A 23,685-nucleotide genomic window follows, 5' to 3' on the forward strand; every position below is an offset into this window, starting at 1 on the left:
CTCACTCGAGCAACTAAGGTGTCCCTACATAAGACTATTATCACCCCAGTACCTTATGTTGCAGACACGTGGACTGACGAAGACGGATGGATTGTTTTGAGAAATAAAGTTCATCAAAGGGATTTTTTCCTGTCTACATTGATGGTGTTTGGAAGAGAAGCTATAATATCAAATTGTACGGGTTGTTCAAGGACACTTAATTAGCCAAGATAACAAAAAAAACAGCGCTTGAGATAGCTCGGTCATTTAGAGCGCATGGGAAAAAATGCTCCGCCCCGAAAAGTTTTCGACCATCATCTAAGGTGGCGCACGTAAAATGCAAGGGGACTTCAATCAATTGGGCGTGAAGCAGCTAGCAAAACATAGAGCTGAACAGTCTAGGAACCCAGTAATTTTCTCAAATTAAAATCTCCCAATAGCCGGTAGAGAAAGTAAAGGTTGAATTTATAAACGCATCTCTGCTTTTGCATCATAACTTTTTGGATAGAAATAAAAACACTACCTTAGGGGCCGGTTATAGCAATCAGGAAAATGGATCAAAAAAATGCTTTAAAATGATACTTGATGCAATTCAAGAAAAAGATCCCACACTAACCAACAAAAAAAATTGAATTCAGCAATTGTTTATTATTAAGTATGAATATTTGTATTTTCCTGATGGTTTGGGACAGGAAAATAAAGAAAATCTTTTTTAACAAAGAATAATTGTACAATTGAAAATATTTTTAGCAAAACATATTCTTTTAGAGATCTTCCATCGATAAGTGTGGCATTTGTTCTTTTAAATCGCATAAAATACCGTTAATTATTTACTTAAAAAATTTTCCTGATAACCGGCCCCTTACTTTAAAAGCATCACGTTTGCACCACAAATATTTTTGATGCATAGCATCGATGATTTAATGATTTCAGCCAGAATTTCAAATATCTTGGAAGTATTATTTTACATCCATTGAGAAACTAAATTCTGGCACGATTCGAAAAGGCTTTTCCAAGAAAAGCAGTGCAACTCGCTTACTAAAGAAGGGGAGAATAGTCACAAGACCCAGAAAGGAGCTGAAATACATCTGTAGAAACCGTACACGATGGAGCGCAAGAGTAGTTGAAACCCGATGTCCCCCTAGGGACCACCCACGGACTTAATAGGTCTGAGGAGGAGTACCTAAGCTATTAAGTAAGTAAATAAGTCGACAACAAAGCACATCATAGTGGCTTACATTAAATAAAATTTAATAAAGAAAACCCTGACCACAAGTATGGTGCAGCGTTTGTTCACGAAGTTTAAGTCAATCGGAAGGGAATTGGAATTCCCTCATTACACACCGACAAAAAAAAATAAAAATAACAATGGATTAGCAAAAGAGTATCTCTCCGAAAAAAAAACCCAATCTATTATATCCATCAAACTTTAAAGATGCAACTGAAACTTAAAAGATCCAGATTTGTTTAAAATGTCTCTTTTTTTTAAGTCAAAATAGCCATTTTTATTAATTTTAAAGATAAATGAAATACAATGAATTCAAACAAAAAATTACATTCAAGAGTTTATATATTATGTAAGTTATTTGAAATTATATATAAAAGAAATTCAATGAGAAACGAGTTTATAATAATTATTCTTTTTCCATTTTAATTCTGGTTCGAATGCTTTAAATGTACCATTTTATGCTTCTTCAAAGCAGTATATTGTATAAACTTTTTCTGACACACATCGCACTCATGTGGTTTCTCTCCAGTGTGTGTCATTTCGTGATGTTTCCTCGTCTCTGCTTTTCCAAATGCCTGCTCACAATAGGAACATTTATATTTCTTAACACCCTCATGAACGATCCGCTTATGTCGATTATAACTCCAAATATTATAAAACGACATATCGCACATTTGACATGGAAATTTCTTTTCTCTATTGTGAAAATTTATGTGTCTTTTGAGTTCGTGTTTTGTTGTTTTCTTTGCCCCGCAAACCGGACAAATGTAATTTCTAATGCCAGCATGTCGCATCATATGCTCTTTAAGTTTACATTTCTTTAAAAAACGTTTGTGACATTGTGGACACTCATGAGGTAGTTCCTGTCCAGTGTGCTGGTACATATGATTCTGGAGAGTAGTTATACTTGTCAGAACCTTGCCACACTCTTCGCATATATGACGTTGCCTGGGCTTTCTCTCAACATTACAATGCATATCCTTGATGTGCTGGCGAAGTGTTTGCTTGCTAGCCAATAGTCTGTCGCATCCAGGCACAGTGCAGGGAATTTTTTCATTTGGTATACCTTCGTGTATTGTTTTAATATGCAATAAGAGTCGACTTCGTCGATTATAAGACCTGTCACATAGATGACAGGTAAACGGTTGGAGTCCTTTATGTACGCGGATATGCCTTTCTAAAGTTTCATTCGACTTGAATAATTTCTGGCATATTTCACATTTAAAGTTAGCTTTAGTCGAAAGTTTATTTGTCTTTTCGTCTCGAATAGAATCAATGGTTTCTTCATTTTCTTTAAGTTCTATGCTTTCGTTAATGGAATTCTCAACAAGGTTTTGTTCACATTGAATATGCCAATGTGTATCCCTCATGTGTTGACGAAGATTATCTTTTGTGGACATTATTTTGTCACACTCTGTGCAGGGAAATGTTTCTTTTATGCCATTGTGTATTTCTTTTATGTGCAATTTGAGTCGATGATGTCGGGCATAGGACTTATCACACAGATGGCATTGAAATGGATTGAGACCCTTATGTACGGATATAATGTGTCTTTGTAAAGTTTCAGTTTTCTTAAAGGATTTTTGGCAGGTTTTACATTCTAAATGCATTTTACTGAAAACATTTTTTGACTTTTTCTTCTCAATGGAACTTGTCGTGTCATTGAAAGTACCCTGGTTACATTCAAGAAGATTCTGACTTTGTTCAGAATCTTCTTCTTCGTCATTTATCAAAAGTTCTGTTTTAACAAGACTTGAAAACTGATCAAGACTTATAGGATCTTCGTCCTCATTCTCCTGTTTAGTATCAGTTAAAAGCAACAAATTGTTTGGAACAATTGAGAGCTCTGTTGAACATGGTTTTCTATCGGAATTTATATAATCTTGAAATTGATTTCTAGATGATATACACATTTCTTTGAAAGTGTAGAAATCTTCAATTTTGGTAGAACAAGTTTCACATAATTGTATTGGAAAGCCATCACCTGGTTCCACAGGTAATGATGTGCATTGAGTAAACTTCTGTTGAAGATCAGGTATGGCAAAGACATCGTAATGGTTTTCCATGTTACTTAGATTGCCAAGACAAGCTCTGCAGGAGGAGTATTTATCGAGGTTGTAAAATTGCTCCAATTGTTCCATTTTTATTAAATTTGTTTTTATGGGATTTGCGAAAGTTTACTTTGAACAAATGTCATCTTTCCTTGATGGATGACGCCAACAAAACAGCTGTTCAATGTTTATAGCTTTGTTCAATGAAACAATTCCTGGCAATTCTGGGTTCTTATCACGTAAGAGTTACGATATCGTTTTCGATTCCTTTGGTAGTTGCAACCCAGCAAACGCAGAACTACAGAAAAAACCGGTGAAATATGTACGTAAAAGAAGTACTTCTTTTCCACTGAAAAAAGATAGGAGCCCGGGAAAAAACTCAGTTATATACTTTCTGTATATAAGAATACGTGAAGCAGCTATCTCTTTCTTGCATGCAAGATGAAATAAATTTCCCCTCCATTAATAGTACAGACAAATGTACTTCAAAAGTGCATCAGCGAAGCACTTCTGGAAGTGGTTCTGATGTACATTTTGCAGTACTTTTTTACCTACAGAAAAAGCACTGAAACTTGTACTTTTAAAGTACTTATTTGGAGCACTTTCATGGGTTTATATCCGTACTGCTAAAATCCATATTTTAATTTCATCTGAAAATAAAAAAATCTTCAAAACAAACAAACAATTCTTTTAAACAACTATTATTTAATATTTTATTGGAAAAACACAAAATAGTTTTTTTTTGAAAACAAAATACATAAAAAAAAGATCCTTGGGCACGCCACTGTGGCCTGGCCAGTTGAGAAAAATGAAAAAAAAAAAAAAATACTCTGCAGTCTGCACTTTGGTGGTAGTTTTTGTATCTTGTTTTGACTTTTTTTTTCTAAATGCTCAAGGCTGAAGCTGCTGTAAACTCAGTCAATGATGTCTGGAATTGATCGCCACTAAAAGACAGAAAAATCAACAACTTTATAATTTATCAATTTTATAATCAGCATACCATTATTTTCCAAATCAATTGGTGGTTGTTTTTGTGTCATTTTTTTTCTAAATGCACAAGGCTGAGGCTGTGCATTTTGATGGTGGAAATGGTGGTGGAATTTATGTGGCGTGCCGAAGAATTTGTGCGGTAGATTGTTTTTTTTTAGAAAATATTTTTCACAAATAACACTGAGAAGATTTTATTTATTTTTTAAGTTAAATTGTTCTATTTATCTATCAAATGGAGCACAGAAATGTTTTTTTTCTTAACGAATATGTTGCTGCGGCTATCAAGGTTTCACTAGAAAATATAAAATGCAGGAAAAGTCAAATCAATGGCGCGCCGCCATTACAAAAGAGACAAAACTTTGTGCATTGCATACATCGCTCTCTTTTCCTCCCATTTACCAAAGAGTTTATTTTTTTCAGGAGAAACAAAACTACAATATTTTGAGGGGAGAGATTTTGGTAAATAAGGAAACACATACACCTACAAAGTATAGACTTTGTTGGTGGTTGTAATTTCCCCTAAACTACTGAGGTTTGGTTTGCAGGGAAAGTACTACTAGAGGGTACTAGTATTTTACTATCGATTTTCAATGGAACTGTCTTTCAACGAATTCAATGCAATTGGGCTTATAGATATGTATCGTGCAGGAAAAATAACGGGAGAAACAACAATATTCTTGCATTGTTGTTTCTAGAGCATCTAGGTACTCATGAGTAGTTAACCACCTCGAATGGAATGATAGCTATGTGTCAAGGTCAAGGCATTGGCACAACGGAGAAGTATGCTATGTCAGCTATTACATGAAGCCTCAAGAGGCTTGACTCTTTTTTCTAATTTTCTTTTGATAATCATTCTGTGAGGCGCGTACTATTACACGATGCCTCTTGAGTCAAAGACTCAAATTTGACATTTCTCTTTTGATTTAAGTATTGTTGTTGTTATATTCCACCAAGAAGCAAAAAGAAATGAAAGGGAATGTTGAAAAAAGAAATAGTGGAAAAAGAAACGTCAAAAAAGAGTCTCGGAATTTTGGCCCACGACTCTCCGGTAGGATAATTTTTTGTTTTATCTTCTTTCTCTTTTGCACTCATTGGTTTTGAAAAGAGGCGCGCCTCTTGAGGCTTCATGTAATAGCTGACTATAGAACGTACACGTTGAGATGTAGAATTCTGTTCATATAATACCCCATACCGCTAAAGCCGTTTTCGGTTAATTTGCTATAACTTGAAAAATTTGTATGGGAGGTACAAAAGTAAAAATTTTCTAACGTATATTTGTGCCGTTTTTCTATCGATAGACGACTTTTGTCGGAAATCGATCATAGAAAATGAATTTTGGTCTTGTGAAAATCTAATGGCGATTGGAGCATATATTTTGTATTTCTAAAAATGGTGTCCGCGCCAAAGTCTTAACTAAAAAAAAAAGTAAAATGTCGGATGCTAGCTTCTTCCGTCCTGTTAAATTATGGGGTTTTCGTTTAGTACAAAAATCAATTTATTTTTTGATTTAAATCTGTCAAAAAAATGATTTTTTCAATTTTTGCCTTTTGTTTTGACCACCGGTAGCGCATTTCAACTTAACCAATCGCCAATTGTGAACGAAATTTTTCGTTTTATTGTTCGATCTTTTTTGTTTACTATTTTGCTATCGAGATCGACTCAAACGAAGTTCATAGTTCAAAATAGCAAATATCTTCGTCGAAATAGATACACATACCAAACAGATATTTTTATCGATTCTATCGCAATAAGGGCCAAAGAAAATGCGATATTGTACTTTTAACCCTTTCGGACCCAGCGTTACTCTCATGTAACATTTTTTTTTTAATTCGTAAAAAAATATTAAATTAAACAATTTTTTAGGTTACGATGGCTTAATTGAAAGATAATAATGCCTAGTTACTGGATTATTACAAAAAGTTAGTCAAATATCATACCTTTAATTTTTTTTTATCGAGAAAGGGACTGAAATTCACATTTTTTTTTTGCAAAAACAATTTTTTTTTATATATGATCATAATTGTGAAAAAAAAGATATAAAAAATGTTAATGCAGAAAGTGTTTTGTTTTTTTTGCTTAGAAGAAGAAGCATACATTATAGTTTCATAAAAAAGTTATTTTCTCAGTTCTCCGACTTTTTTTGGTGGTCATAGGCAGTGCTTGTTACTTACATAACATGAGAAAAACACATTAGTTTAGCTATTTATTATTTTGGAAAGTAACTTTTTGCTATTTATATTTCTTAGTTGTGATGTTTTTGACCGGATAATACCGAAAAAACATTTTTTAATATTGATTTTCATAGCTTGGGTTCGAAAGGGTTAAAGCCAGAACTATAATTGGCGGATAGAGTCGGAAGCTACTGTCAATTGTTGTTGTTTTCCATAAGTTTACATCCGACGAGTGCGCTCGCAACCGCACTCGACGGATGAAAACTTATGGAAAACAACAACAATTGACATTAGCATCCGACTCCATCCGCTAATTATAGTTCTGCCTTTAAGCTATGAAGCTGGTCAAGCTTTTTTTGTTATTTTTAATTTCTGATTTTCTCATTTTGGTGAATTACCGGGAATTTTTACAAGCACTCAAACTAATTTTAAACCATCATGATTTGAAGTCAATGATTGCATCGCCTGGTGATCACCACTAAAATGAGTTTGCCTCTGGACTTAACAATTTTGTAGAACTTGTTTCTATTACATTTCCGACATTTTTTGTTGCAAAGTCAACTAAGAGCCGTGGTTCAGCAACTTGTATTGTCTGAAATCGGTGTTAAGCCTTAACTACATTGGCTCAAAAAGTGAAAAAGTACAAAAGTGAAAATTTTCAAATGCATTTTTGTATGTTTTTTCGGGCTAGAAAATTAAAATAAATGATGCAGAATGCTTATTTTTCCGTCCAAAACTCAATTTGTAAACTCTTTTTTACAAAAAAATCCCGCTAGCAAGAAAAAAAAAATGTTTTCACTTTTGTACATTTTCAAAAAGTGGTGAATGTAGTTAAGCCTTTAAGGGCCAGCTGTACAAACGTGGTTCAGCCTCGGATCAAGAATTTAACCCACCGATTTCGGCGGATTAGCTGCGGGTCAACTTCAGTTCAAGCATGGATGTGGCTATCTTTATATATGTAGACCTTGCACCAGTGCTAAACCGGAACCTTACCACCGATTTCAGAAGATAAAAGTTGCTGAACCACGGATTAAATATTTGTACAACTGGCCCTAAAGGTGCGGTTTAACACTGGTTTAAGGTTCATTTATGTTAAAATAGCTAAAGTCATGCTTGAACCAAAACTATCTACAGCTAATCCGCAGAAATCGGAGAGTTGATTTCCTGAACCGAGGCTGACCCACGTTTGTACAACTGGCCCCTTGTTTTGCAAAATAGATTTGTGTCCATCATCTACATACAATTGACGCACTGTGCAGCTGTTCGTAATCCTGTACAGATACGGGATTACGAACCGCTTCAAAGTGCGGTAGCGGTATGGGCCATTGACTATTTTGGTATCCAATGAGTTAACAGATGACATGCTTATATTCCTGCCATAGGAAATGTCACGTAGAAACCCCAGATAAACGTCGCGACGATTTACAACAAAACGCGTCGGCGTCTTCAAACAAAAAAATGACATTTCTGCAATGAATACTTTTATAAAATTCCACAAAAAACAACAAATTTAATAAAAATGGAACAATTGCAACATTTTTACAATTTTAATAAATACTCCTCCTGCAGGACTTGTCTTGTAAATCTAAGTGAAATGGAAAAGCATTACGATGTCTTTGCAATACCCGATCTCCAAAAGAAATTCACTCAATGCACATCATTACCTGTGGAACCAGATGATGGCTTTCCAATAAATTTATGTGAAACTTGCTCTAACAAAATTGAAGAGTTTTGCACATTTAAACAAATGTGTATATCATCTAGAAATCAATTTCAGGAATTTATGAATTCCAAAGAAAAACCATGTACAACACAAGACGCTTCTGATCCAAGCAATTTTCCTTTGCTAACTGATACCAAAAAGGAAAATCTAGACGAAGATCCTATAAGTCTTGATCAATATCCATATCTTTTTAAATCAGAACTTTCAGTTAATGAAAAAGATAAAATAGATTTCTCATCAAATGAAAAACAGGAATCTGAGTCTGAATCTGAAGAAGATTCCGACGAAGATTTTGAACCCACTTTGAGCGACCACGACAGTACAAGTGAAGAAAATGATACTAAAAATTCTGTTAAACATAAAAAACAACCAAAAAAACCTTCTGTTGATGATAAAGAAACAAATAAGCCTCCCGGAAAATTTAACTTAAAATGTCAAACCTGTAAAAGATGCTTTAAAAAGTATGATAGTTTTGAAAGACATTTGCGAGTTCACAAAGGACTCTTACCATTTGCTTGTAATTTGTGTGACAAAGACTTTGAGAAGGGAACTCAACTCGAACAACACATAAAAGATATACACAAAGTAAAATTTCCTTGCACTGAGCCTGATTGTGACCAAATATTGCAAACCAAATATGGTCTTCGTCAGCACGTAAAAGAAATTCACAACAAATTTGCCAACATACCCAAAGAAACTTTTATATGTGAAGAATGTGGTAAAGTTCTAGCTTCTTTTGCTAGCCTCAAGAACCATATGTATCTACACGGAGTAGATCCTCCTCACGAATGTCCAACATGCCATAAACGATATATTACCAAACACAAACTTAAAGAGCATATGAATCGACATCTTGGTATTAGACCTTTCACATGTCCACATTGTGGAGCTAAAAAGACAACTAGAGACGAACTTAAACATCATGTTGCCACTCACACTAAAATCAGGAATATACAATGTGAGCAATGCGATAAGAAGTTTTATAGTTTGCTGAATTTTCATACGCACAGGAGGGTTGTCCATCAGGGTATTAAAAATTATAAATGTAAATATTGTGATCAAGCATTTGGAAGATTATGGACAAGGAAGCATCATGAGATGACTCATACTGGAGAGAAACCACATGAATGTGATATATGTCAGAGAAGATTTTTAGAAAGATCTTCTTTGAAGAGACATAGAAAAACGCATTTTAAGAAACAAAGAGGTTTAGGAGATTTGCAATTATAGAAATAAAATTAAATTAAATAAAAATTATTAAGAAGAACTCGTTGTTTTTTTAAATGAAATTTTTGAGATGTAGTCAGCCTTTCTGAACACAGGATATTTATTACTAAACCGCTTTTGTATAAAAATGTTCTTTCAAATAGATTGAGTCCTTAAGAGAATGTTAGAAATCAAGAAAACGGCAGGTACCTTTAATAATAGCCCATTAATTAACCGAAGTTGCTCTCTAAAATCCTTTTGTATATCTACTTGTTTTTGATTACTTTTTATCTTGATGGTCTTATTTTTTTTTTTTGGCTAAGTCGATAATCTGGTTTTAGAAAGAACTCAATACACCTTGTTCTTATTGTTATCACGAAATTTTAAATTCTGAATTTCTCTCATTGTCTTCGGCTGAATTAGTTGCTTCTTTTCGAAAATTCTGTTGTGCACTTTTGAGAAATTAAATATGGTATTTTGGAATTCGTACTAGTTATATATTCATTTAATACTTTTCCATCTATCATAGCCAAAGAAAATTCATATCGAATCGGCACATTATTTTTCTTCGTCACTAGGCTCCAATGCGTTCTTAAATATTCAAAGAATGGGACTGCAGAAGTGGACGGGAAACAGCATTGGATTCTTCCAATTTTCGCTTATATGCCTACAGTCTATTGAATAAGGAGTAGTTGGTAGTCCATCGCAATAACCATTAAGCCACGAGGTGTTGTAGAATTTTCAGCTTGTTCTACATAGTGAGATGTCCCTGCAACTTAATAAGTCTTAAAAAGGAATTTAAAAGTTTTCTTTAATTTCTGTGAATATTTTCAATTGTTTCCTACTGTTTTTAGTTCAGTCTCCATAATAGTGTCATTTTGCAAAATATGGGATCTGTTTGCCAGAAAATAACTATTTCTTTTTTCTAACGGAAATTTTTCAAAATTGGAGGTTTATAAATATTTCTTACTTCGAATTTTAGTTCAGCACCCCTTAAACCTCCAGAAGAGTATATCTCGGTTTTTATGTAATAAATCTTGTTGACCAGTAACTTACTTTAAATTAAATTAACAGGCCTATTCTGGCAAATCTCACAAGGTGAACTGAATTTGATATTGTGAGGTTTTTGTATCACAAAAACTTTCGAATTTGTATTCTGCTCTGAAGTTTGTGAGAAATAAATCCTCACATTAAACAGTTAAAAAAAAAAAGAAAAACAGTTCTTATAGACACATTTACAAATAATGTTGAAATACATGACCACACATTAAATCATAACATCAAAGACAGTAAAAATAACGTTTTTTTTTGTCTGTTATAGCGTTAATATTTCAAAACCGAAAATAATACATTTTTTCTGACTTCGGATTCGAGTTCAGCATTTTCAAAACCTTCAAAAGTAAATTTAGGTTCTTTGCTAAATAATCTATAAGACCAGTGTAGTTTTTATAAAGTGCATATTTTATTTTTTTATAAATTAAACATTGAAATAAATATTTGATTCTATAATTAAGTCTAGTTGCACAACTGATTTCTTAGGTCTAATTTGTATTTAAATATAAATAAATAGTTAAATTAAATAGTTATTTATTCCTATTCTCGCTGTCGTTCAAGAATTTTACTTTTTTACTCTCCCATGAACTTTTTGATGTCTTCGAAGAGTAGCAATTCGGCTGAATTTTTTATGACAAATAACACACCCAAACGGCTTTTCTCCAGTATGAATGATTTCATGATGCTTTCTCGCCTCTGCTGTACTAAATGACTTGCCACAATACAAACATGTAAAATCCTTGTTGATCTCATGAACTGTCTGCATGTGTTTATTAATTTTGCCATAACTATAAAATACCAAATCACACAACCGACATGGATACTTTTTATCCTTACTGTGAGTTATCATGTGTCTTTTTAAGTCTTTTTGTGATTTTTGTTTAACTCCACAATATGGACAGATGTAGTTTATACAAACGTTACGGTCCAAGTGTCGTCTGAGTAGACTTTTTGTTATATATCTTTTCTGACATTGTGGACACTCGTGAGGTAGTTCTTGATTAGTGTGCAAGTAGAGATGATTTTTGAGGGTATTTACGGTTGCCAAAACTTTACCACATTGTTCACATACAAAAGATTTTCTAGGTTTTCTTTGTTTGTAAGGTCGGGTGCTACGTTGGAAATCTGATTTTTTGTCCGATATTTCTACAGTATCAGCGGTTTCTTCAGTTTCTGCTATTTTATCGCAATCATTGTTGAAATTCGAAGATTGTTGACTTTCTTCGCCTTCTGAGAATTCCATTTGATCATTCTCATTAATTGATAGTTCTATTTTAACAAGTTCGGAATATTGATCAGGAATTATAAGATTCTCCTCTAAATTTTCCTTTTTAACTTTCGTTGACATTATTAACTCTCCTGAGTTCTCCTCTTCATTTATCTTACATGGTTGACTTTTTTCTGATTCCTGGTCATTTGAATCCTCTTTTTTCTGAGAGTTATTTCCAGAATGTTTTTCTCGTATATGCAAAGTGAGTCGATTTTTTCGTGAATAAGCTTTATGACACAACTGACATGGAAATGGTGCAAGTCCTTTGTGAAAACGCAGATGCCTTTCTAGTTTATCGGGTTTTTTAAAGCATTGCTTACAGATTTCACATTCCAAATTGAATTTATCTTTTTCAAAAGCAGCTCTTACCAAAGTGTTGGTTGTTTTTTTCATTTTGTGTATTCGATTGAAAAGGTCTTCTGAGGAAATCTCTAGACTATCTTCTGATTTTTTATCATTTGATGGATAGTCAATTTTTTCTCTCTTATCAAGCTCTGGAAATTGATCAAGAAAAATAGGATATACTTCTTCATCGATTTTCCCATTATCGTCCTTTGGAACATTGCTTGGATTAATATTGGAATCAACTTCAGTGGAAGTTAGTTTTAACTTGTGTTTATCGTGCATATGATATTTAAGTGTATCTCGTCGAGAATATGTTTTTTTACAAAAAAGGCAAGGAAATGGTTTGAGTCCTTGATGCTGGCGCATATGTATCTCAAGTTTCTCAACCATTCTAAAGCGTTTTTTGCAGATTTTACACTCGGGTTTCCTTTTACGAGTTGCCTTGATAGGTTTTACTATAGTCTCAGTGGATTTTTCAAGGATTCCTTCGCCATCATTGCTAGAAATCTCATTTATAGTTTTTTGGTTTGATTCATCTTCATTTGAAGAGAATCTTTCTTGAACTTTCACATCAAGTGAAAATTCTTCCTTAACCAGTTGTGAAAATTCATCAACTGATATGGAACTATTATCATCGTTTTGATTTCTAGTTTCTGTAACCATCATTAAATCATAAGACGGTTTATTGCTTAGATTAATGTCGGATTTTGATTGGGTGTTTCTTTTAATTTCTAGATTTTGATCTAGTTCTTCTTCGTTTGATAAGTTTTCGATTTGTTCCTTAACTTTTATTGAAACTTGTTCGTTAGTGAGTTCTGAACAATGATCAAAGGGTCTATAATCTACCTTTTCATTCTCATTTTTAACTTGAATCAACATCGTCGAATCAGTCGACGGTAAATGGATTGAATCAATACAAGGTTTTCTTTCCGAATTTAGAAATTCCTGAAATATCTTTCTAGTTAATATACACATTTGTTGAAAGATATAAAATTCATTAATTTTTGTGTAACATGATTCACATAAAGCTAATGGGAATCCATCGCCTGGTTCCACTGGCAATGATATACATTTGATTAGTTTCAATTGAAGATCTGATTTTGCAAATATATCATAGTGCATTTGTGTGTTAACATTTTCAAGACATGTCCTGCAGGTTGAATAAATATTAAAACTTTGTAAACTCTCAAATTGTTCCATTTTAATGAATTTTTGCATTTATTTATGTTTTATGTTTTTCTGATATGACATTTTTTTTATGTTGCAGAAGAAAAGTCATAACATTTGTTAAGGCAAGTTCATGTTTCTGCAAATTTGTGTTGTTCGTAATATTCTGAGGAGAAAAAACGAAAACCATTAGGGTGGGTCAACATATTTTTTGTGCACTTAATTAAGAATATCTGGCAAATAACGAAAAAAATAGAGATTTCTAAAGAATAATTGATTTTTTCCATGGCTAATGGAACACAATTGACAATTTATAATTAATTTTTTTATCACTGTGTTGGTGTTATTCTTTTCGGTGTTTGGCACTCTCCGGATTTCATTCGAACGACTCTGAAACTATTCGTTTGGCACTCAATGACAGTTCTAATTCTAAAAAGAAGAGAAAATCGATTCCGAATTTTGAGGCAGAATCAAAATGAGAATCACGCACACATGTTTAAGGCCCAACTATAATAAGGCATATGCGCGCATGGGCTTATGTCAAAATGGAACGAGATACCCAAAGGAGATGGGAAACTTCTGACGTCATACGCGTTTGCCTACAAGCTCCGTCGGATACTTTTGGCTAAGTATGCGTGAAAAATCGGACGCTTTTGGCTAAGCATACAAACACACGCACTTTCACACACAACACTCCTCTGTTTGACATTTGTTTGAACATTTGTTGTTGTTTTATTTTTTTAATACGTTCAGATTTCGTACACAATTACAAAACTAGATTTTATATTCTATTTGCAGTGGAAAATCTGAGAATTTTACACAAAAATCTCAAAAGTCAATAGAAAACGACATAAGCTAATATCACCCATATAAGAACTGACCATTATAAGATTCATCATAACATATCTATATAATAACCGCCAACTTCTCTCTTTTATGTTTAACCGTTACAGATTATTTTTATTAGATCGAGAAACGTACATTTTGTCAAAATACTTATTTCGACTATGCAAATATTTACATACAAGTTAAGATTTCATACAAAATTCTGCAAAATACTCGTAAAAAAAAAGAAAAAACAATTGTATCATAAAATTTTTTATTTAATAATTTGAAAGATTAAAATTCAAAGTAAAAAAAAAATACGTAATAAATACAATCCATCACACTTCGTAAAATCTACTAACCATTTCCCATTGCTTTGAGATGTACTTTTTGATGTTTTTTCAGAGAAACAATTTGAATAAATTTCTTATGACATATATTGCATTCGTGTGGTTTTTCTCCAGTATGAGTCATTTCATGATGCTTCCTCGTCTCTGCTTTGCCAAATGACTTGTCACAATACGAACAAGCAAAATTCTTAATACCTTCATGAACTACTCGCCTATGTCGGCTATAATTCACAATATTATTAAATACCATATTGCAAATATGACATGGATAGGTTTTCTCTTTGGTGTGATAGTTTACATGGTTTTTCAATTCACTACGTGAAGACTTCTTAGCTCCACAATGAGGACAAACAAAGTTTTTGATGCCAGCATGTCTATTCATGTGCTCTTTGAGTTTACACCTGGTCATATAACGCTTATGGCATTGTGGACAAGCGTGTGGACGTGGTTGTCCGCTGTGTAAAAAGCGATGGTTCTTAAGAGTACTTAAACCTTTCAGTACCTTTCCACACTCTTCGCATACAAATCTGGGTTTTTCCTTAATGCCAATGTTTTCATCTTTAGGGGAATGCATTTCCGCAATGTGTTGTCGAAGAGTTTGTTTTGAGGACAAAGTTTTGTTGCATCCCATCTCAGTGCAGGGGAAAGGTTTCCCCTCGTGCACGACACGCATGTGGACTTTCAGTCGACCTGGTCGTGCATAAGATTTGTCACATTGTTGACAGGGGAATGGTTTCAGTCCTTGATGCATACGCATATGAATGTCAAAGGTCTCGGTTTTGGTAAACCCTTTATTGCAGATTTCACAGTGCAAGTTGGGTTTAGTAGAAGAAGAGTTTGACTTTTTGCTATTAGCATCTTTTGTATCATTGAAGGAATCTTTATTTTCTATTAATTTACTATTTGTGGAATTGTCTTTTTTAGCTGCAAGATATTTAACAATTGGTTCATCATCGTCCGAGTCTTCAACTTCAGTTGAGGAGGACTCACCTTGACTAATAACATTCGCATCAACAAAATCTGTATCATCATTATCCTCTTTCTTAGCTTCGAAAGGTATTTCTAAAACTGATGATAAATCAATTGAATGAACCCGCCCCAATTCAAAGCTTTTTAGTTTATTCTCTGAATTAATATAGTCTTGGAATTGTTTTCTAGCCGAAATGCACATTTGTTGAAAATTATAGAAATCATTAATTTTTTTTAGACATGATTCGCATAAACATGATGGAAAGCCATCATCTGGTTCTACGGGCAACGAAGTACACACAGTTAATTTTTTACCGAGATCTGGTATTGCGAATACATTGTGATAGGTTTCTGAGTTATTTACATTTTCAAGACATGTTCTGCAGGATGAATTAATATTTAAAGTTGTAATATTTTTTAGCTTTTCCATTTTTTTTTATTTAGAATTTTTGTTTTTATTTACTTTTTCATTTGAATTGATGTTGACGAAATGACGTTTGAAGTTGGTTAAAATATAAAATGTCAAAGTTCTACGAGCGTTGTTCACGTTGCTGAAATTATACTTTGTCTCTGTTAATTTAATAGCCCAGTTCATCACTGCGTAATCAGGCACTTTGGAAGTGGTAATACTAGCCCCGTTCTATTGGAGTTTGGAGGTGGTAGTTTACTCATGAGTAGATGATCTAGTCATTCACTCTTCCCGAGTAGATACGATTTGTATTGAATTCGTTGAAAGTGCGTTCCAATGAAAATCGCTAGTAAACTACTCTATTGGCCAGTGGTACAAATATTTAATCCGTGGTTCAGCAACTTTTATCTTCGGAATTCGGTGGTAAAATTGATTTTTAGCACTGGTTCTAGCTCCATATAGGTTGAAATAGCTAAATCCATCCTTGAACCAAAGTTAAATCCATCCTTGAACCAAAGTTGACCACGTTTGTACAACTGGCCCACAAGGGCCCTAAGGGCCAGTTGTACAAACGTGGTTCAGGCTCGAATCAGGAATTTAACCCACCTATTTCGGCGGATTAGCTGCGGGTCAACTTCGGTTCTAGCATGGATGTGGCTATTTTTACATATGTGGACTTTTCACCAGTGCTAAACCGGAACCTTACCACCGATTTCAGAAGATAAAAGTTGCTGAACCACGGATTAAATATCCGTGGATCAGCAACTTTTATCTTTTGAAATCAGTAGCAAGGCTGAAGTTATATGTAAAAACAGCCGCATTCATGCTTGAACCGAAGTTGACCCGCAGCTAATCTGCCGAAATCGGTGGGTTAAATTCCTGAACCAAGGCTGACCCACGTTTGTACAACTGGCAGAGTGCCAGAGTGGGTCAGCCTTGGTTAAGGAATTTAACCCACCGATTTCGGCGGATTAGCTGCGGGTCAACTTCGGTTCAAGCATGAATGTTGCTTCGTAGCAAAAAGAAAATTCATAATTGCATTGAGCGATGAAATACCTACGCCCAATTCCCGAAAACAAATTCATCTGAAATATTTTTTTACATGAGAGACAAATCAGTTCAAAGTTCTTCGAAACACTTTTTGCCACTTTTTGGAAGAGTTGGAATGGGTTTGGTTCAAACCTTTTTCCTGGTTCAAAATCGATCCAAAATCGCTCAATTCAATTGAAATCGGATGAATGTAGATCTTGGGCACTTGTACTGTGGATCTTGGGTGTCTATTTTCGATCTCTTGATTCTGCATGTAAGCGTAGTTTTTATTTTCGATCCAATTAATCGTTTTTGTTTTGAACGATATTTCACAACAAAACGAATACGCATTTGGTTTAGTGCACTTTGTGATTTGATTTGATAAAACAAATTAAAGAAATAACAAAACTCAAGATTATTTGTTTTAAAATTGATACAAAAAATGGATGTTAACAGATTAAAGGAATTATTATCCTGCCATTTGGTACTCCAAAATAAAATGATGAATGCAATGGTTGTATTAAATAGCAAAAGTTACATTATCCAAAGAAAACGCCAGTTATGTTTACAAAAAATTTTGAATGTATTTAAACAAAAATTGGCGATTGAAAAGAAAATGTTAAAAAGAAAACAACAACAAATAATGCTGGAGAAATCGTTGAAACAAAAGAGGCTATTTAAAAGACAACAGAGAATGATCCAGCTGGAGGTTAGTACAAGCAACAGGTTTCTTATTTATGGGCTGCGACTTAAAATATTTAAATTTTAAAAAAACTCAATTCGTTTTGCAAAGGCTAAGGAGGAAACGGCTTCTTAAATTAAATACCACATTAAACTTTAAGTATTTACTTGTATACAACATTATTCCGATGTTTTGTTAATCTTCGTTTTTGTTATTAATAAAATCTCCATTATGCTGGAGTCGAAAATATCTGAGTTTCTTCTACTTCCTTTTTTTCTTATTTCGGCGGCGCTGGGATGCCGGGGGTATTCCGTATCAGAAAACGGCGGGAAGCATTTCGATATTGCCTTGTTTTACTTATCCATAACTATCATATGTTTCTGGTTTCTGGAATTTCTCTTTGCCTGAGGGCCACCCATCACCCATGTCTGATCTTGTAGTTGTCTTTCGATTTTAAAATCAACCAATACAATAGCAAATTCTCTTAGGAATCACGTTATTTTTCCATAATGATATTTATACTTTGGAAAACTTTCCCAAAACAAGCCTTTTCTTTTTTCTTTTTTTTAAATTAAAATTTCAAATAATGTTCCAACGGTTAGTTCTTCGTTTATGTCTTGGGAGAAATAGTGCGGAATGTAAGCACGGAAAACATTAAACCTTACCAATGATCAAATTTAAAGATCACTTTAATGTTTATCTGAATTTTACATAATTCACCATATTTCATATTTTGCATACATGTTTCACCATTGAATAATTATATATAGAACTGACACCGATAGTTTCTAGCGCCACAGAATTTTATTTTTTTCGGCAATCAGATGTACTAAAAAATGTCCAGAGAGAATGGGGCTTGTCCTAGAAAATTATATTTCCAAAAATTTGTTTTCAAAAAAGGAAATTTCACTAATACAAACATTAGAAAACAAATATCAAATAAAAATAAAACGTATCGACATGTCAACATCCTAAATTAGAAAAAAAAAATAAGGAAATTTTACTCACACATAAAACAAATATCAAACAAAAATAAATCTTATCGACACATCGACATCCTATAAATGAAAAAAGAAAATATTTAAATTTTACTCACACATACAAAATTACACAAATATCAAACAAAAATATTGAAAAGTTATTTGACATTAAGGGTATTCACGTAAACGCGGAAAACCCGTAGAAACCGTAGAAACTGTAGAATTTTCTATCGGTAGAAATGAGCTGTCAAAATTTGTATGGGAAAAATATTCCGCAATTCATAGAATTTTATCTCACAAATTTGAAGCAGAAACCGTAGAAAAAAATCAGATAAACTTTGGGTGTGTTCAATCACCTATCGGATAAGCTATCTGGGATCCCCGTATCTGGAATATCTTTTTGAACGCGATTTATGTCTTATTATTCAGATAACCACAAATAAAATATGTTAATACTAGCTTACCCGTGCGAGACTTCTCGCATGCTTAAATAAAAAGAAAGTATAGATAGGTAGGTACAAATGTAAATGCAGAGTGTGTTTTTTAAAAAGTCGAGAATTACTAAAAAACTCCTGTTTATCCCATTTAAAATACATTGGATTAGCCCCAGTTTAAGTTAAACAGCTATGAATATGGCACATTAAATTTAGCAATTCTAGGTTCCCTAAGTTGTACATACATTTTATAATTAACTCTATTTCAAACAGGTTGCCGCAACTAATATCTCAAACTTGGTCAATTTGAAGAACTTGAACCGATGCACATAGGGGTATTTACCAATTTTAGGCGGACAAAATTATTTTTCCGGTTTATCTTCATCAACAAGGTATTTAGTACTGGAATAAAGTGTTTTAAGTGTTGATTTCAATGAAAACATTTTTCTTCCTAAACCACTTTTTGATCAAACAAAAAAGTGTCAAGAATGGATCCCAATGGTTTGTTAAAACGCTTATAAATGGAGTTCTATTAATGGTATCGCCAAGATAAAGGTCTTAAAATTTAGGAAAAATCATAAGGATTCAGGTTCTGTAATTCAAAAAGTTGAATCTTTGAAAAAACTTAAAATATGGATGCTGAATACAAGGTAACCATTTTTCAAAACCTAAAACCTTTAAGAAGGGCAAATGTGTCGAAGTTGCACTTAGTTGCACCTATTTTTTACAGATTCAATTAGATAAAAGTTTAACCTTTAGGAAACATAAAATTTTATCACACAATAATGTGAAATTGTATAACTTATCTCCTTACCAACACAGAAATTTACCTTTTTTACGATTAATTTATATTAAGATTCAACATATCACTTTTTTATTTATAAAGTAATACAACATTTAGATAAAACATCTAGTAGACAGTTTCGTATCTCCTTATCAATATTCCATAAAAACTTTTTTCTAAATCCACTTAAAAAAAAAGTACTTACTTAAGCACAGACGGTAAATTACAAAAAAAAAATAATTTTATCTTTGGGCTGAAAACTTTGAACTCTAGACCGCTGCTGTTAGTCACCTGAAGTGATAATCAATTTTAAAACTATAAGAAAACGCTAAGCAAGTTATCTACTTTTAGTAGGATGTTGATTTTTTACGTTTGGATCAGTTTAAAATTTCGTGTTTTGTCCGCCTAAATTGACTAAATACCCCTATGTGCGATGTTGAATCATGCATTCACTACCTTAAATCGTCAATAAAAAAATTGTTGAACGTAAGGTTTCTGTCTGATTCTTACATCCGACAATTTTTCCTTTGACGATTTTTCTTTGCTGTTGTATTGGGCTTTTCCAAAAATTATCTTAGACCCATTTAATTCACACTCCATTAAATTTTATATCGCTATTCAAAAGTGGAAATTTTAAAATTCGTATCTACCTACGTGATTTAATTGTTTTTTTATTTTTAATAGCCACTTATCATATTTTAGCCTAGGAAGTACCTTAACGGACCTAACACCCCTATTACGATTGTCAACTATCAATTGATAGTTGATAAATACTGAAATTTGATGTTTTAAAATCGAAATGGGGGAAAACTGGTCATTTTTTAATGGATCTTTTCAGTTACATTTCACGGTTAGCATCATTCTTCGTTTTCAAATTTTTTTCAAAGCAAATAAGAGATCGAATTTTTTTTTAACAACTATAAATTCTTTGCTTCCGGCTACAAAGAGGTTAAGTCACAAAATTGCACTTTCGGGTTTTGATGAAAAGAGAATCAAAAACATAAATTTAGAGTAACTCTTTCTTATAAAAATAAGAGGATCAATGCTCAAAAATTCATCTATTTTCAACTTCAATCGGATTTTCTGGTAAACTATCATTTATGTAAGTCCTTTTTACCCAGGGGCAAAGAATTGATAGTTGACAATCGTAATAGGGGTGCAACACTTACGCCCCTATAGCACGCAAAGAGCAAATGAAGGGTCCAGGGGAAAAACGGCACATGTCCACTTTTTGTCAAAAATAAACGAATGATGAGGTCTTTGTAGTATTTACTGACCACTATCTGATGGCATCCTTACTTTTATAAAACAAATTTAAGCCTTGCTGAAAAAATAAATAAATTGTGTGCTAAGTACTAAGTTGTATGGAGAACAAAATTTAAAAATGCATTTTTCTCGAAATGAGTTGGAATGGACTTGTGCTGTTTTTCCCCTGGAGCCTTCAAATATTCCGGCTTTTTTCTTATGTACATTATGTATGTATATACTATATATGTACATACATAGGTACACTTCCCAGACTTTTCCTGGCAAATGGAAGATGAAATGTTCCTACGGAATATGTTCATACATATATGTACTTACAAAAAATCTTGAAAAAAAAACCATAGGTGTGTTTTTTTGTTTATCTATATTGATTTTTGAAATCCATGCAAATATTTGGCACCACTGTACATAAACTTTGGCAGCTGTCTGTTTTTTAATATTAACTCCGCAGTGGAAGGCCATTACATCCATGATGGATGCAAACAAATTTTTTCACAAAAAAAAAAAAAACAAAAACCATAGCATGGCATCCATTTTGGATTCAAAAAATTTCACAAAAAACCAAAAATCAAAACTGACAGTTCTGATTCTGAAAAAAAAAACAGAATTTCTCTTCTGGTTTTAAAAACAGAATCAGAAGCAGAATCACTCACACATTCATAGATTTTTAAATGTTAGCAGTACAAAATGTTTGCAGCACAAAAACAAATGAAGTTTGGCGCGATTACACATATATGTGGCACATGTTAAACTTCAGATTCTTCGGAATAAAAAAAACTGTTCAATTGGGATTCTGAATCGAAGAACAATTCCGGATTGCCAATTAAAAACGCCATTAAACGTTTGTTATTGTTTTGTTTCTGGCGGTGTTTTTTTTTCATAAAGGGAAATTCCAAAAACTATCTTTGTCTTTTCCTTTTCTAATTTGACATATCTCGGCAGGGAAAATGTAAACAAAAAACATATTGTCACACACACTTACATTACAACAAACACTGTGTGTTCGAAATCATTTAACCACAAAAACTTTTATATTTCGCGATTGTTTTCAAATTTAAAGTTTTTATTTCCGATTAATTAAAAAAAAATAATTAATTTTACATATTTATTTTGGAAAACACGAACTAAATTCACAAAACTATCACAATTCGCGCCTCCTTTTGTTTGTTTATGTCTTCACCTTCATCATCCCAGCTATAGCTGTAAATTTTTTTTTTCTTTTTTTCTGTTTTTTTTTGACTATTTTCTTATACTGACAATCGTTGGAAGTTCCCCACTGAACTTATTCCAAAGATCCTGTCAAAAGCGATGAACACTTCCACTTTCCAATCATTTTGGAAACATCTTATGTAGAAGTGTTCAATGATCTGAAAGAATAATTAAAATAAAGGTAGGACCGCACTTGATGTTGAAGGAACTACGCTAAGTACACCAAAGTAAAAAATAAGCAAAATATTTTGTATCTTTCATTGGTTATCGGAACTACACTATGTGGAATATAATTATTCCTATCAAAATATCGTATTATGTGATAAATGAATAAAATAAATCAATTATTTGTATTTGACGAATTCGACGGAAGAAATAGCCCAACTTTCTACTTTTTCATCTGTCGTATCCTTTGACATTGGTTGTCAACAATAGATCAGTTCGATTTTCTGTTTCGGAGTGCACACCGGGGAATTTCAGAACTAAGAACTGTGTTCTTTTCTTTTCTGATTTTATGAATTGTGAACTTTAGTTGTTTATTTGTGAAGAAAATGTAATAAGAGTAACATTTAATGATATATCTAATAAATTATATCAATTAAATACTAAAATTCTGTTGTAGAGTTCAATTTTACTATGCCAAAGTCATATCTACAAATGATAATCTGTTATTAAAAATTGTTTTTAACTGAAGAGCAAGTACATACATAAAGTCTAGTAGCGTATTTTATTTTATTAAAAAAAAAGAACAACGATAATAGTTAACAATTTCTTGCATCAGAACTTCCTTAGTGCACATTCATCGAGAAAATATCGAACACACCTTGGAATTTAAAGTGAGCTGTCAAAAAGCAATCCGTCATGCAACGTTTTCTTTGGGTCACCCCTTTCTGTCCCATCCTTCAATTTCAACGGATTGATTGACACAACGGGTGGAACGAATTCTATGGGTTGGGGCCTTTAATTTCAAATTAATCTTTCGATCCATTTTACCTCGATGAGGATTAGCAATTTACCATTAACCATTTGACATTCAAAATGAAATAGTTTACGAAAATATCTCATTTGGATTTTAGTGAAAACATGATATAAGGCACTTAAATACAAAATAAAACTTTTGAGTGATCTTTTTTTTACGGAGGTTGACTACCCAGAACCTCAAAAGTTGGCATTTTCAATTTGTGTGCCAAAAATGAAATAAAAATGTATAACTAATGTTACATGTAACAGGGCTGTTTAGGTACTGCCTAAAACAGAAATAATTCTCCTTTTTTCAACTTTTTTAACCCAATTCCTGTTTGATTAGACTGAAACTGTGTAGTTTTTTTTTACAAAAAAGAGAGCCCCTCTTCTTGCAAATTTCTGCCCAAAAATTTCTTCGGACAAAAGTCTGAAATCTTTCAAAATCTAGTGCCTTCTTTTTTTCTTTTAATAAATGATAATTTTGTCCTAAAAAAGTTTGCGTACTTTTGCACAATTTTTTCTTTCTCTGAGAGGATTTCATCCCCACTTCTAAAATTTGACAGGTTTCATATTTTTGTCCAAACTTATCTGCAATTTGTTTG

The 23,685-nt window shown here is 32.9% G+C and overlaps 3 protein-coding genes and 1 long non-coding RNA gene across 4 annotated transcripts; 1 reads left to right on the plus strand and 3 right to left on the minus strand.

Annotated features, from left to right (window-relative positions):
* Positions 1-1,458: 1,458 nt before the first annotated feature.
* LOC129909352 (zinc finger protein 91-like) lies at positions 1,459-15,837 on the minus strand. Its single transcript, XM_055986438.1, has 3 exons — positions 14,371-15,837; positions 11,049-13,110; positions 1,459-3,382 (listed from the first exon to the last, which is right to left on the minus strand). The coding sequence occupies exons 1-3, from the start codon at positions 15,755-15,757 to the stop codon at positions 1,630-1,632; spliced, it is 5,202 nt and encodes a 1,733-aa protein (XP_055842413.1). The 5' UTR covers positions 15,758-15,837; the 3' UTR covers positions 1,459-1,629.
* LOC129912211 (uncharacterized) lies at positions 3,944-4,796 on the minus strand. Its single transcript, XR_008771780.1, has 2 exons — positions 4,259-4,796; positions 3,944-4,202 (listed from the first exon to the last, which is right to left on the minus strand). It is a non-coding gene; the product is annotated as an uncharacterized LOC129912211 (long non-coding RNA).
* On the plus strand, positions 7,847-9,422 carry LOC129912206 (gastrula zinc finger protein XlCGF46.1-like). The gene has a single exon (XM_055990354.1). It carries the CDS (start codon positions 7,939-7,941, stop codon positions 9,370-9,372), a length of 1,434 nt encoding a protein of 477 aa, XP_055846329.1. The 5' UTR covers positions 7,847-7,938; the 3' UTR covers positions 9,373-9,422.
* On the minus strand, positions 10,789-13,877 carry LOC129912204 (zinc finger protein 107-like). Its single transcript, XM_055990351.1, has one exon. It carries the CDS (start codon positions 13,232-13,234, stop codon positions 10,967-10,969), a length of 2,268 nt encoding a protein of 755 aa, XP_055846326.1. The 5' UTR covers positions 13,235-13,877; the 3' UTR covers positions 10,789-10,966.
* Positions 15,838-23,685: the final 7,848 nt, after the last annotated feature.

This window comes from Episyrphus balteatus, chromosome 2, assembly GCF_945859705.1.
Source record: "Episyrphus balteatus chromosome 2, idEpiBalt1.1, whole genome shotgun sequence".
NCBI classification, from domain to species: Eukaryota; Metazoa; Arthropoda; class Insecta; order Diptera; family Syrphidae; genus Episyrphus; species Episyrphus balteatus.

Coding starts and splice junctions, on each gene's coding strand:
- LOC129912206 (XM_055990354.1), top strand. CDS start 7,939: ATGGAACAATTGCAACATTTTTACAATTTTAATAAATACTCCTCCTGC.
- LOC129912204 (XM_055990351.1), bottom strand. CDS start 13,234: ATGCAAAAATTCATTAAAATGGAACAATTTGAGAGTTTACAAAGTTTT.
- LOC129909352 (XM_055986438.1), bottom strand. CDS start 15,757: ATGGAAAAGCTAAAAAATATTACAACTTTAAATATTAATTCATCCTGC. Junction 13,111..14,370: donor TCTCAAAGCAATGGGAAATG/GTTAGTAGATTT, acceptor TTGCAAAATCAG/ATCTTCAATTGAAACTAATC. Junction 3,383..11,048: donor ACTGGAGAAAAGCCGTTTGG/GTGTGTTATTTG, acceptor TTCAAAGTAAAC/TTTCGCAAATCCCATAAAAA.